General features: G+C 39.1%; 1 protein-coding gene across 1 annotated transcript in view; it reads right to left on the bottom strand.

Annotated features, from left to right (window-relative positions):
- Window positions 1–1607: 1607 nt before the first annotated feature.
- The window catches only part of Nup54 (nuclear pore complex protein Nup54), a 44338-nt gene continuing 30476 nt past the window's right edge, over window positions 1608–15469 (bottom strand). Inside the window, exons 3-12 of the mRNA XM_089642873.1 lie at window positions 14169–14291; window positions 13356–13702; window positions 11398–11518; window positions 10027–10183; window positions 7974–8275; window positions 7362–7450; window positions 6549–6716; window positions 6006–6125; window positions 5804–5891; window positions 1608–4687 (exon numbers count right to left, since the gene is read on the bottom strand). Coding sequence (XP_089498999.1) covers window positions 4548–4687; window positions 5804–5891; window positions 6006–6125; window positions 6549–6716; window positions 7362–7450; window positions 7974–8275; window positions 10027–10183; window positions 11398–11518; window positions 13356–13702; window positions 14169–14291 — 1655 coding nt within the window. The 3' untranslated portion in view covers window positions 1608–4547. The remainder of the gene's footprint in view (window positions 4688–5803; window positions 5892–6005; window positions 6126–6548; window positions 6717–7361; window positions 7451–7973; window positions 8276–10026; window positions 10184–11397; window positions 11519–13355; window positions 13703–14168; window positions 14292–15469) is intronic.

Here is a 15469-nt window from a genome sequence, read left to right as displayed (position 1 = left end):
AAATGTACTTCACACAGACTTCAAAACTATGTTTGAGGACATTTTGACTATCGAAATGGCATATTGAAGAATCGGAAAACATGTGACAAGAAGAAATGACCGGAATAAGCACTGACAAAGAACTTAAGGGGCAGTTCTGTAGGGCCAGCTACAGAAAGAAATTCACATTGCTTATCCTGCTTCATTTTCATTTGGTGTAATTCTTGTTGTAAAGATAGAGCAACTATACCGCCACCCACAGTTGGGCAGGCAAGGGAAGGGAATATTTTTACTAAAAAAATAAATGATTATCACATGGGACGTTATAGTTTTAGGAAAATTCAATATTCGGCAGGCCGGGGGTCTACGGAAAAAAAATATTTGGCAAGTGGTCTACGGGGAAAAAAAGTTTGGGAACCTCTGGACTAGATGATCATTTGTGGAAAAGTGTGTGGAAGGGTTTAGTTTTTCCTATGGGGAAGATTTAACCCGGACATAAAATGGGAAAATTAAATATTGGACAATTTGTATAGCGCCACTTTTGTGAGATATCACCTCGGGGGCGCAAGGGAAGATTAACCTGAGCAAATAGGTAGCTAAACATAAAACACCGCTGAGTGAATAAGTGGATAAGTGATATAATGTTTCATTTATCTGTTTTATTAGTTCATTAAACTAATATTTTTTTTAATAAAATATTCTTTGGTAATGTGAGCCTCATGGGTACCTCAAGAAAAAGTTTTGTGTTGCCTCTATGTATTTAGTGCACAAAATGTTTATTGTATGCTGAGATGCACAATAGATGGCATTGTAGTGTCCGTGGAGGAAAAACTAGAATAATGTCACAATGTACGTTCAAAAGTTCAAAATCTGCTGCTTATCGTAAATTCGTTTCCGACAGAACTAGTTCGAGATTCAAATTACTTACTAAGATGCCTAATTTTTCTGATAGATGTTTGATCTACTTGGAGTAACCACAGCCTATAACTATCGCAGGAAGGCTTTGCTTTTCAGGTTCTACTATTACACGCCCGAACAGGCCGTCTTGTCGGTGACACTGATAGAGTGATAGTCTTAATGTAAAGACACTCTGGGCCCACATACACATTGTACGCACTGCATTATGATATCTGGACAACTTATAATCCATTCATTTTATATGAAAATAGATGCTTCAGAAACATACTTGTCACACGCAATGCAATCCGACACTCCAATCCAATGCCGATCTGCGCTGTCCAGGTCAGCGTGGGACGTATGAAAGAAAGATGGCGTTAGTGGAAGGCCTTCCAACGAGTTGATTTAGGACCTTTAAGGTTATGTTTGTTTTGGCGTTTACTGACATTTGTTGAGATAAACAATAGATTTGGTAAGATGTTACAAGATGATTTATAAATTACAAAATCAATTAGACATCGCAATGCTTCAATTCAAATTTGCGTAGCGTGCTTAGGACGAGTGTGGATGTTAGACTGGGAACGTAGTAATGCACACGTTAAGTACGTGAGCCCAGTTCATCCTTTAGTGGTTACTCAGTTTTATAGGTGAAAGTGGTTGAAATATATTATTAATTAGAAAGAAAACAATAATATTATAAAAATAAAGGAGAAATTTATTAACAGGTAGTCAACAAATAACAATTTAGTGGCCATTAATAAAAATATTTAATAAACACGTGGAAAGTAGTAGTCTGTAATTTGTTAACATTACATTAGATTTTATAGAAGGATGCAAGTACAATATCTTGTCAAAACTCTTTATAAAAATGGTCCCATGTCAACTCAACACAATGAAAATTCAACACACCTTAAAAAGTCATTAAAAGCAAAGAAAAAACTAACATATAAACCTAACATACGTAACCTATTTAACCTAGTTTTTGTTTCATAACTTTTCACAACTTTATCACTTTTTAAAGGTGTGTTGAATTGTCATTTTGATGAGTAATCCGGTCACCATAAAAAAATAATAACATTTTAAATTTCTGACTAAAAAATAATTTTTTCACTTTACAAAATGTTATATTGAATGAAAATTATAAGTTTTACAAAATATACAAAAGCATGAATTATGATAATGGTAATCTTTGAAAATATTAGTAAGAGATTTATTTCATTTTAATATAATGTTTCTTGACCTTTCAACTGAGATCAACTACTATGTATGTAGTTGGAATAAAAATGGTGTGTACTGAAGTACAAATCTCTTTTCAGTATTGAAAAAAATATATATATATATGGCGTTTGATTTTATTAGTAAAATGGATAATTCAAAGTCACAACGGTAAAGACTCTGCGATATAAAAGTAGTTGTGTTGACCTATAAAATGCCAGACAGATAAAGTTCTGCAAATTTCATGAAATAAAAGCTCACTATTTCTAGAGATTTCAGTGGAACAAACCTTTTCTGCTTTATGATTGAATTAAATTACAAACTTATACTAGTCCCAGCGACAGCTAGTATGTAGGACATTCTCAACCTTCTCACACTCTTATGAAAACAAAAAGACAGTATATGACGTCGCGTACGATCTCTCGCTTGGACTGGTATACAAATTTTTTTTTAGTGATCATATTTACACTCTAACATGTGTGAGGTTCCTATGCAATATCTACATAAACATTAGATTGCTTAGAAGCTATTGGAAAGTATGCTCTTAGCAGTTGTTTTCTGTCATGCTTTAGAAAAAAAAGTTAATCATTGAAAACAATACTAACCACCCTTAAATGAAGAATGTTAAACAGAAAAAGATTCGGTCGCATCTGGGAATTGAATCCAGAATCATTGCCTTGCCGAGAGGCTTTGCTCTCACCACTGAGCTAATTCGACCATATCATTTTCCGTAATTTTTAATTGTATCATAATTTGACTAAGAACAAAACTATATAACAACGAATATTTTTTGGCTGCTATCTTTATGAATGATTGCAAGATTAAACGGCAATCAAAGGCAATGGTCCCGGGATCAATTCCCAGATGCGACCAAATTTTTTTGTCTTTTCTGTTTCACATTTTTTGTTTGAGAATTGTTAATATTTGGTTTTACTCAATAAGTTATTCCATTATTAAAGAAATAACTTTAAAGAAATCTAAAAGTTTAATGAATGTATCATGTGCGCTTTACAGTACCAAGAGTAAGACAATGACTTGTAACCTAAACATTTGCAGTAGCAACACCCCCAACTGCACATACACAATATCAACCAGATTTTCTGATCTTTCATCTCAACCCACAATTTGTTTCAGTGAGCAAATTGAGCATTGTCTATACAGGGTGTATCGGCACGTACCCGACAAACTGTAACCAGCTATTCCTTAGCACATTTGGAGTAAAAAATGTTATGGGCGCTTTGCTGTCCGGTAACATTTTTTTTCCATTAAAAACAAAAAATAAATAAAAAAATCCACACTCCGTCACTGTCATTTGCATTGTTTCTCGAGTTCAACAGCTGTTATTAGCAAGTGTGTCAAAAAGTGTCCTCGCTCTTTCGTACACACTAAATAATAATAGCTAAAAATGAGACGAATGGTGCCGTGCTATTTCGTTGTGATTGTAAAAGCGCGCCAACGTAGGTACGTACGTACATTATTCAACGAAACTCGAACAAAATATTGCCAGATGGGTTTACAAACTTTGACAAAGGATAAAACATTGGTGACATGTGGTGAAAATATGAATAGTAAATTTATTAAAAAAAATGTTACCAGACAGCAAAGTGCCCATAACATTTTTTACTCCAAATGTGCTAAGGAAAAGCTGGTTAAAGTTTGTCGGGTACGTGCCGATACACCCTGTATATAGTCTTCATATATCTGTATATATGTTCAATTCACTTACTGGAACAAATTGTGGGTCGAGATGAAAGATCGGAAAATCTAGTTCAGAACGGATGTTTTTTAATAATGATCGCTTAACTCAGAACAAATCTAAAAAAGAGAAAATGTGAAAATTATCCGACCCTCATTAACCTTTTCTAAGGAGCTATCGCATATATTTACTAAAACATATACATTGTATCAAAAGTGCCGCATGATGGGATAGATTGCGTTAAAAAGGTTTGGAGCAGTTAAAAGGTCTGCATTAAGCGCCGATTTTAGGTCTTAAAAGCACAACTGTTACCTTTTTCAGCTAATCACAACTTTGCTAGAACTAAGAATCAGCATTTTAAATGTAAACAAAATGGCGCTTGTGGTATCCTAGATATTAGTTTGAGGTGCTATTCATAGATGACACTTATAGCAGTAAGGTAGAGTTGTCGATAATACAGAGATTACGAAGGTCGGGACTGCACTGGACTGGCTGTCCAAGCTCAATTAAAACTCTCACAAATAAAATTCCACAGTGAATTGTTTGATCCCAGAGTTTTATTGAAGAGTGATTAGACACTGGAAGTCAAGAAAGCGCTGATTAGCCATTATTTGAATTGATTTAAAACAACCTAACCTGACAAAACATAGTTTGTTTCAGTGCTTTACAGCCCACTCGTCATTAGCACTGTGTATTTGGGATAAATAGAAATGGTTCACACAATTATCCACCTATAGTTATATAGGTTTGTAACACACTATCACTGGGAGCCGTGCACCACTCTGGCCATGCCTTCCTGCACGATGTTCAGGTGCTGCAGGTCTTTGTGCACCGTCTCTATCAGGTGCGTCATGCCCTTCTGCTGCATCCACAGGAACTGTTTGATGTCATCCTGCGAACCTGCCACAACAACATATCATTTTATTAACTTTACATAATTAACAAAAAATTTTACACGCTGCTAATAGTAAGGACCCTATTTCACCAGCACACTATTATTGACACTAGTTGCCAACCAGTAAAATGTATATTTATTTGATTTATATATTGTGAAATAAAGTGAATCCAATAACATTTCACAAAACACAGATCATCATAATATTACATTAATAACATCAGTTGAGACGCAGCCTTGTGTTAAAAAAAAAAATTATGGTCATCTTGAAGTAAATGAAAACTGTCTACTTCAGAAGAAAGGTGGCTTAAGAGTGTAGTCATTCTTCCCAAAGGCATACTCATTGGTAGCTTGGTCCTGCCTCTGTGCTGCCTAGCTCTGGTGACGTTATTGGGGACATAAAGTGTAATCTATTCCAGAACATCAGAATTGCAAATGTGCCTGTTAAGAAGCTTATATGTCTTGACGATCTTATCCTAGCAATCCAACGAGAAAATCCGATGGATGCAAGATATGGCGCTGTATGACAGTTCACTCACTCGGACACAATAGCAGCCCAACTGAGGTACATGTAAAAAGGCATACTCATTGGTAGCTTGGTCCTGCCTCTGTGCTGCCTAGCTCTGGTGACGTTATTGGGGACATAAAGTGTAATCTATTCCAGAACATCAGAATTGCAAATGTGCCTGTTAAGAAGCTTATATGTCTTGACGATCTTATCCTAGCAATCCAACGAGAAAATCCGATGGATGCAAGATATGGCGCTGTATGACAGTTCACTCACTCGGACACAATAGCAGCCCAACTGAGGTACATGTAAAAAGATGCCGAAAATGAAGACTGTGCGGGTGCTCAGTCCGAGGAAGAGGGGGATAGAATGCGTGGAAGAGGATTTGAGCAGGTCGGAAAGGATGTAGGACTAGTGGTGAATGGTGAGGGACCGCGGCCAGTGAAGGAAGCCTAATTCCACTCTGAGATGGAGCGCCGTGATGATGCCAATATCCCACCTCGACGGGAAGAGGGTTCAGATACCTCCGAGAAGTTGAATTAAGTTGTTGAACTACGAGACTTGGTCAAATCCAAAGAATAGATAAAACATAATGAATGCGAACAATGCATACCTTTATCCATAGTGTATCTATCAGAGGATTGTGTGGTTGCTTGACATCTCTGCATTCTCAACTGTGACAGGAGTTCACTAAGGCGGCCCTGTGAATGCACAAAAAAAACGTTGATTTCAGGGATAGTTTATTTATATCTCCGCGCGCCTACGCATATTAAGACTCATAAGCATAAAAGCGAATAGTTATTGTTGCGACTCACGTTGAAATGCGTGGGGGCCGCCAGCTGCGAGTGCAGTCCCTCCAGGCGCCCCTTCAGCCCCTCCTCCTCGGGGGACATGGCCGCCCCCGCTCTTCGGGAGCTCTCCAGTCTCACCACCACCTGTACACAAATTGCAATGTTATTTATTTAGATACAAATACTTCCTTTTACGATTCTGCCAAAATATGTAATAATAAAAACAAAATTGTAATAGAATAAAATAAAATTAATTAAATTTTACAAAAAATGAACAAAAAAATCACTAATGAACATTTTCACAATCACAATGAAATATTTAAAATCTGCACGATGACATTTGCATAGTGTCACAAGTCTAGAAATTTAGAAAAAGTCGAAAGATCCCGGACAGGAACTTAGTACCTACATAGATAGTTACATGTTAAATTTCTACCTCATCGTGTGCAAATTTTATTACCACCCAGTGCTTATTTTTACAACCGGCAAATACCATTAAAGTACGAAAGAAACCTAATAAGATGATAACCTCAGGCCTAGACATTCTGAGGTGTGAGGTATACTAACGGATAGCAGGCGGTGGTGCAGGTGCATCTGCCTGCGTGTTTGGACCTCGGAGGCGGCGAGCAGGGCGGCGTGTTTGGCCTTCAGCTCCGTGATTTCTGCGGCAGCTTTGGTCAGGAAGGCCACGTGCAGCTGGGACTCGTCGCTCTGGCATTGAATGCGGCGCTTTATCTGCAGGCACACACATACAATAATAAATATATCATTTTTAAATCATTTTTTTAAGACAAACATAAAAAGTTTAAAAATGGCTAATCTTAAGTTTTTCGTCTAAACACTGAACTAAAATTGTCACCTCACTTGTTCGTATATATCTTTCATATAAAAATAATTACCTAGAAAATATCACACAAAGTACCAAATTTTTTCTTAAATAGCGCTAGGAACCTTTGGTTTCATGAAAGTGTACATTTTAATTTATTATTCTGTGGTTAACTCCTAGAATTGAATATAAGGCATGGTGTTTTCTCTTTCTAAGACCATTTAGATAATATTTCTTACTATGAGTAAAGGAGACACGATGATTACTAAGATTCCATATGAGCTTCTCCCAAAAACAAACACACTGACTCTAAGGGTAATAGCTATTTATTAGTTTTTTTTCTGCTGTAAGCTACTGTGAAATTTAGATTTACATTAGGAATATGTCAAGAGGTTAAAAATAGATTAGAGCAGTGATTCAAAGGTGAAATAACCTAACAATTCGTAATTTTAACAGTTTAACAGCTGTAATTGAGTGTAGCGTGACGATTTGAAGAGGAATGAAGTGGCAATGCTTGATGCAAGCCCGCAGCTTTGGATGTTTTGTCAACTTACTTCACTAAATCCGACCATGGGCACCGGGAGATATTTCTCCGGATTGGGGTTGTCCGCTTGCGCCTGTTTCCACAGTCGGGGGTCGATTCCTGCAAATAAATTCAATACCATTTAGAAACATTCATTATTTTTATTATCCATTATGAAACATTCACACATTTAAATTACATTTCTAGTAAAGTCCCTTTGTACAATACCTCCAAAGATAACACGATGTTTGAAGTATAAATATATATATTTATTTTTTATATACCTATTGAGTAAATTATTTTCATGTTTTCAGTCTTACTGGTTTGCAACAAACATGAATAATTGTATGAATATACAATGTACTTACTTTGTTTTTGAAACATAGCTTCATTTACAATATCAGGTGTTATTTGGATTTGATGTTAATCTTAGTATTAGCATTTGATTTTTATTTTTTTTGTATATAGTTATGCTATTATCCATGTGTTTTTTCAATTCCTCTGTAAAAGCCCGATAGGGCGTTAATGAATAATAAATAACAATAATAATAAATAAATTTCTGACATTGCAATATGAATAATATGATAATCTGTGTGCGGTTTCAACTAATGGATGCCATCCAAATTTAATTTAAGTCCTCACCAGGTGGCGGAGTTTCCAGGTACTCCTGCATCTGCCTGGAGTCGGGCTTGGTGTGCGCTGTGGCGGCCAGCACGCCGAGGGACGCCAGCTGCTGGCGCTGCAGCGGACCAGCCAGGAAGGCCGCCACCTCCGAGGCCGGCAGCCGGGTGCCCGCCGCGCCGCTTCCCGCCTTCTCCGTCACCGACAGCATGGCCTGCGCTGTCGTTCCAGACAAGGCCTTCACCGACTCCAGGCAAATTGTAAGGTTAGGTTTGTTGCCGAACAGGGCGTTCAGCGAAGTCTGGAGCTGGGCTTGCTGACTCCTGAAATTGAGCAATATCAATATAGCAACATGATGATAAAAGTAAATAACCCCTTGGTTTTGAATTTTGTCTTATTTAAAAATATTCCCGGTTGATATTCATTTTCAAATAGATTCGCTGTTATTTTATCATATCCCAAAATGAATTCAGATTCGTGAATCAAATGTTACATTCGTTCATAAATTGGTGTTACTCGGTGTTGCCATAGTAATGAAAATAATATTATTAAATTTGTAAATTATGCATTTTGACACGCTGAAGTGGTATAGATTCTGCTTAGTTGTGGATAGGGCAATGTTAGAGATATTCGATTGCAAGGCCACTTACTTGAGTTCCTCCTCGGTCTTGTTGAAGTGCAGCTGAACCAGTCCGTCCTTGTTGGAGAGTGTGGGCAGGCGGCTGTAGCCGATGGCCTTGAACCTGCACAGCGGGTTGTGCTCCGTCAGCTCCAGGGGCGGCTGGTTGTTGGTCCGTGTTAGAGATATGCGAGTGCAAGGCCACTTACTTGAGTTCCTCCTCGGTCTTGTTGAAGTGCAGCTGAACCAGTCCGTCCTTGTTGGAGAGTGTGGGCAGGCGGCTGTAGCCGATGGCCTTGAACCTGCACAGCGGGTTGTGCTCCGTCAGCTCCAGGGGCGGCTGGTTGTTGGTCCGTGTTAGAGATATGCGAGTGCAAGGCCACTTACTTGAGTTCCTCCTCGGTCTTGTTGAAGTGCAGCTGAACCAGTCCGTCCTTGTTGGAGAGTGTGGGCAGGCGGCTGTAGCCGATGGCCTTGAACCTGCACAGCGGGTTGTGCTCCGTCAGCTCCAGGGGCGGCTGGTTGTTGGTCCGTGTTAGAGATATGCGAGTGCAAGGCCACTTACTTGAGTTCCTCCTCGGTCTTGTTGAAGTGCAGCTGAACCAGTCCGTCCTTGTTGGAGAGTGTGGGCAGGCGGCTGTAGCCGATGGCCTTGAACCTGCACAGCGGGTTGTGCTCCGTCAGCTCCAGGGGCGGCTGGTTGTTGGTCCGTGTTAGAGATATGCGAGTGCAAGGCCACTTACTTGAGTTCCTCCTCGGTCTTGTTGAAGTGCAGCTGAACCAGTCCGTCCTTGTTGGAGAGTGTGGGCAGGCGGCTGTAGCCGATGGCCTTGAACCTGCACAGCGGGTTGTGCTCCGTCAGCTCCAGGGGCGGCTGGTTGTTGGTCCGTGTTAGAGATATGCGAGTGCAAGGCCACTTACTTGAGTTCCTCCTCGGTCTTGTTGAAGTGCAGCTGAACCAGTCCGTCCTTGTTGGAGAGTGTGGGCAGGCGGCTGTAGCCGATGGCCTTGAACCTGCACAGCGGGTTGTGCTCCGTCAGCTCCAGGGGCGGCTGGTTGTTGGTCCGTGTTAGAGATATGCGAGTGCAAGGCCACTTACTTGAGTTCCTCCTCGGTCTTGTTGAAGTGCAGCTGAACCAGTCCGTCCTTGTTGGAGAGTGTGGGCAGGCGGCTGTAGCCGATGGCCTTGAACCTGCACAGCGGGTTGTGCTCCGTCAGCTCCAGGGACGGCTGGTTGTTGGTCCGTGTTAGAGATATGCGAGTGCAAGGCCACTTACTTGAGTTCCTCCTCGATCTTGTTGAAGTGCAGCTGAACCAGTCCGTCCTTGTTGGAGAGTGTGGGCAGGCGGCTGTAGCCGATGGCCTTGAACCTGCACAGCGGGTTGTGCTCCGTCAGCTCCAGGGGCGGCTGGTTGTTGGTCCGTGTTAGAGATATGCGAGTGCAAGGCCACTTACTTGAGTTCCTCCTCGGTCTTGTTGAAGTGCAGCTGAACCAGTCCGTCCTTGTTGGAGAGTGTGGGCAGGCGGCTGTAGCCGATGGCCTTGAACCTGCACAGCGGGTTGTGCTCCGTCAGCTCCAGGGGCGGCTGGTTGTTGGCGTAGTACACCTTGCCTGGAAATATACTTCATTATGCACTATAAGCCGGAAGAAGTATTTAGCGTAGATATATAAAATTCTATAAGTCTGAAAACAACTGAGGTAATGCCTTATATAGCATTAAATCGTTGCCACTCTACCGCGATTGCTGAAGATTGACCTCCATTCAAGTCTACTGCTGCGTCAGCGATTTTGGAAATTTCTTCATATTTCAGAAGAACCATGAGCGATTTGGTACTTATATATAAATTAGTTAATAGCTTAATGGATAGTACCAAATCGAAACACGAGACTTCCAGGGTTGTTCTTTGTTTATTCGTTGAAAACAAACTACATATTTCATTCATTCCCATGTCCAAAGACTATAAAGGCTTGGAAATAAATTCAGTTGATATTTTGAAATTTTAATAAGAAATTTCTAACATTTTGTTTCATTAATAATCTGTAGTTAACTTTTTATGTGGATTATTTTCTATCTACTGTAGGCAGGTATACAATCTTCTCTTCTTTATTTCCTGTACTTAATTATGTTGATCCATTTTTTTCCTATCTTATTTTTTTTAATTCTATTGTTTGCTATAGTTCCGTTATATAGTAGCATGGATAAATTGAATTACATATCCCATTCATGTAGCGGGCGATAAAACTATTATTGTTAATTTCATACTCTAATGTAATTGTATAATATGTAATAACATAGCATTTATATAGAGCACTGTAGTGTCATTTCACTTCAAGTGCGCTGTCCAGAATTATATCAACATTTTCAAATTAAATTGATATTTACGTAAAATTGAGAGGGCGTAGCTAAACACCCGACTACGAAATCTTTAGTTACCGTGTCGCCGACACATAAAAGATATTTATTTAAATTAACTCTATCTAATACAAAGCCATATGTAATTGGTGAAGAGTATTAAGTGCTGATATAATAACAGATTCTGAAAAACATCTATCTCTTCACCCGGAGCCACCAGACGAGAGAATGACCACCGCTAAAGAACTGCCTCAGTATTTACGTTGTCCCCCCTCCACTACTCAGCGGAAGAAATGTGAACTCTCAATGGCCGAAACCTACAGCCAATCACAGCCAAGGAGCATAATTACGAGATGACATAAATATTGAAAAAAATTCTAAAAAGAGAGTCCAAATAAACACAAGATTTCATTTGAAAAGGAATCTTTACTGTACCATTAAAATGGCCAAAATATATACGGATATATCTTACCAATCCCCCACTTGGCAAGTATGAAGTTCCATTTGGCCAGTATCTGATCTCGTTCGTCCCCAAACACGTTGACGTTGAATACGGCGCTGAGCAGGGCTTCATTTGGATTGGGGGCCTGGGGCTGCGAGACAATACAGATTAACTCTACAGACGTTTGCAGATTATTAGAATCAAACGATTTTTTCTTTAGTTTTCAAACTTTAATAATATATAATTACTTTAATTACAATAGTGGTTTATATCTAGTGTTTGGTGAGTTCCTTTGTTATTAAGAAGCAATTTAATCCTAGTTGGCATGCTTGTACCAAATTAATGTGGTTATCTTGACTGCACCAATTTATGGTGGACCGGTTCCTCTTTGTTATACTTTGTGTGTTCTTCTAGAGGATTAGTGGATGATCTTTCGTAGTATAATAGATGGGTATGTCTATAAAAATAAAAACCCTAAATCTCCCAAAGTTCTTTACCGATTGCTTTGAAACTTTGACACAACATTGCATTCATATACGTGTGTTTTTAAATCTATGACAATGTAAAAACATGCCTTTTTACGCCGACAGGTAAAAATGTGCTGTTTTGAAAAACAGCGCCATATGTTGAACAAACATGCTTTTTTAAAAACAGTGCCAACTGTTGGACGTAAAAGCAACATGCGCTATCGTTTCTCTGTCTGCAGAGCGAGTCTGAGCCACAGCAACGCGTGGCGGGGTACAACTAGTATACGATAATACTAAAGTAATACTGGTACAAGTTAACTGAAGGAAGCTTGCTGGTAAAAAGACACAAAACAAACGCAGACAAAGCCATTTATACGAGTTGGCACAATCATGCTATCTCTATCATACATTTAGGTATACGTTCATTACAAGTTGTTTTTGTTAGTTGCAGCTGTTTTTTTATTTCTTGGTTGTGATGCCATACTTGAATGAGTTCTTCGATGAGAATTTTGCTTGGTGGTTATCTTTTTTTCCTTCACAATCGACCATAGATGTTCTATAGCAGGGGTCACCAAATAACGGACAGCGGTCTGAATCCGAACCGCCGACCTATTTTGTGTGGACCTTGTATTAGAAACACAAAATATTTTGTATTGTTAACACATGGAGCAATGAAACTGCAAATATTTTCGGGAGTAATAAAGCTGCTCTCCAGATGGAAATGATCGAAGTTTCTTGTCATGAGTTTTGTATAAAATTTGTTTGTGGTAATAAATATGTACCCAGAATTAAAAGAAATAGCCTTGAAACTTCTCACTTTGTTTCGGTAAACGTATGTTTGTGAATCAGCATTTTCCGGGGCAGACTTACCGATGAACATCTCCAAGATTTAATGACAATAGCCTACACAAACTTTAATCCAAGCTTCAGACGAATAGTCCAAAGCAAAAAATGACATTTTTCTCATTAAACTTTGTTGTCTTTGGGGTTGTTAGGCTTTTTACTTTCCGGACCGCGACAGTCATGTATTTAAAAAAAACGGACCCCTAATGTGGACAACTTTGGCACTGTGGAGACACAGCCTTGCAGTGCATGAATTTTAGATGATGAAACGGAGGTAAAACTTACCTCCTAAGATGAAAAACCATGCTTTTGGGTGTAATATTCTGCAAATGTCCGTACATACATATTTTATACACACACGCATTAGACCCGTAAGCAAGTGAAAGGAAGCGGATAGACGTCTTCAAGCCAGGCGCACTAGAATAACTGTCCTAAGACACTAACATATCCAGTTGCTCGCCAAACTGAAAACTTAAACCTGGAGAAACGCAGTCACTGGAATAGTGTTTTGCGAGAGAATGCGTTGGAGTGACCAAATACCATCTATATTCAGAACTAGTGTAGGAGCCTTATCCACCAGGGAAATTGGAGTGGGGTCACAATCCTCACCAATGAGGAAACAATTAAAGAGTTAAATAATGGAGCGTTAAGCTTTAAAAAGTTAATTTAAATAAATACCTGTTGAGGTTGCTGCGGTTGCGCGAACATATTAGCGCCAAACCCAGCAAAGCCGGTCGTAGCGGCCGGAGCACCCAGCGGCTTTCCACCGAAGTTGGTACCGAACCCCCCTGTCCCGCCAAACCCAGTGTTTGCTCCCCCCAAGCTACTTCCGCCGCCAAACGACGCACCGAAGCCAGTGTTTTGTGTGCCAAAGCCTGTGTTGGGAGCGCCAAAACTAGTGTTGGGCGCTCCAAATCCGGTGGTGGCGGCGCCAAAGCCGGTGTTTGTCGCGCCAAAGCCGGTGGCTGGCGCACCGAAACCAGTGTTCTGGCCGAAACCAGTAGTGGCAGGTGCTCCAAAGGCACCTATTCGAAATAAGAAATAATATCAATCAAATCTATAATGTTAAATAACATACACAGAATGTCCGGAAATGTAGTACAAGCGGAAAACTGATGAATCTACATCACATTTAAAGTCGATTTTGTGGGATAACTTATTGATTTGAGCTTTTTTTTCGAGTAAATTGAGTCTGAAGATGAAAATTTTCAGGTTAAAATTGAAAAAAGCTGTTTAATTTTTTTTTTAAATGCGTGGAAGCACAAAAACAAAATTCTCAGATCGAAAAATTTTATTCTCTGTAATGTAGGTTCACCAGTTATTCGTTTGTACTACGAGTTTTCAGACACCATGTTATTGTATTACACTCATTTGAGAAACTGTTTTATTCTTTCAGTGACATTTTAAATCTGGGGAAATTTTTATCCAGAAAAAAAAAGTAGGGTATTCTTAATCTCAGTATCTAATAATTATTCTTAGTAAAATATTTACCAGTAGTGTTTGTGCCAAAGCCGGAGAAGGCGGATGTGGTAGCTGCCGGGGCTCCAAAGCCCCCAAACAGAGAGGGTGCTGACGTGGCTTGAGGGGCTCCAAACCCTCCAAACGTCGGGTTGGCTGTGGAAAAGTAACATGTAGGATTCTCTGATAATCTAAGCTTGGGGTGTTCCAAACGCCATTTCAATACCTTTAATTCCACAATGCGAATTAACCCCTCCGACTTTTCGCGAACTTGAAGCTAAAATGTCTTAATAATATCGTTATCGTTTATCGGTAATAAAACGTTGTGTTATTACCGCCTCACAATCAAAGCTCTATAAATGAAACATTACTGAACGGAGCCGAATAGTAAAAACTGTTTTAGAAAGGTTACAAAATAGGCTTTCAAATTGTTGTATCATAAATAAATATTAACATTTGTAAATATTTAAATTTAGAATGGAAACATGAAAAAATTGTAAAAATGACTCACCTGTAATGTTTTATGTAAAAACGATACTAAAATCACGGATAATGTAAAAAAAAAACACTTATTTCATCGTACAAATGTACAATAAACAATTCTGTCACTTCACTTTTTGACCATTTCATACAAAATATATTTTTAAAAAAATAATTAAACTTGCGAGGCGGGTCGGCACGTCAAACGGCTTTCTTGGCGTCGTTTTACGATTTGGCGGGTAAAATTTGCTTCCACTGAGTAGGTCTTTTTACGGGTTTCTATGGATAACTTTGAATAGAGATGTGAAGCTTCATTCAATACGAATATTCTACTTTTTGTTTTAGGGATGTCACTAGAAGAATAACGGAGTTATGACGATTTTTGTGGAAACACACGCGTTGACGTGTAAACACGCTTACTGTACTTGACTGCTATCGTTATTTTATCGTGTATATCTGCTTACGTTGCTGACCGGTTAATTACATTTGAACGTTCCCCGTTAAACTTTATACGGGTTGTTTTGCAGAATTTGAACAGTTCATCAAATTTCAAAGTTGATTTTGAAGTTCTATTCAAGTTCTGTTATTATATCATTATTGGCCAGTTGTGTCACAAAGCTGAAATGAAGAACTTGAATAGAACCTCCACAAAACTTAAAAATCAACTTTGAAATTTAATGAATTGTTCAAATTCTGTGAAACAAAGCGTCCTTAGTGTTAATTCTCAGCCCGTTTTAGGTTTTGTTCAAATCAGATCACCTGTCAAGCATAAGGTCAAGTTGTTATGCTTTTCAAATGAACTGGATGGAGGGGAAGATACAGGACGATCAAGAGAACCAAATACTTGAGTTGGG

Source organism: Hesperophylax consimilis, chromosome 19 (assembly GCF_061612785.1).
Source record: "Hesperophylax consimilis isolate HC1 chromosome 19, BYU_Hcon_1.0, whole genome shotgun sequence".
In the NCBI taxonomy this organism is placed as follows: domain Eukaryota; kingdom Metazoa; phylum Arthropoda; class Insecta; order Trichoptera; family Limnephilidae; genus Hesperophylax; species Hesperophylax consimilis.
This window is presented reverse-complemented; position numbering and strand designations above follow the sequence as displayed.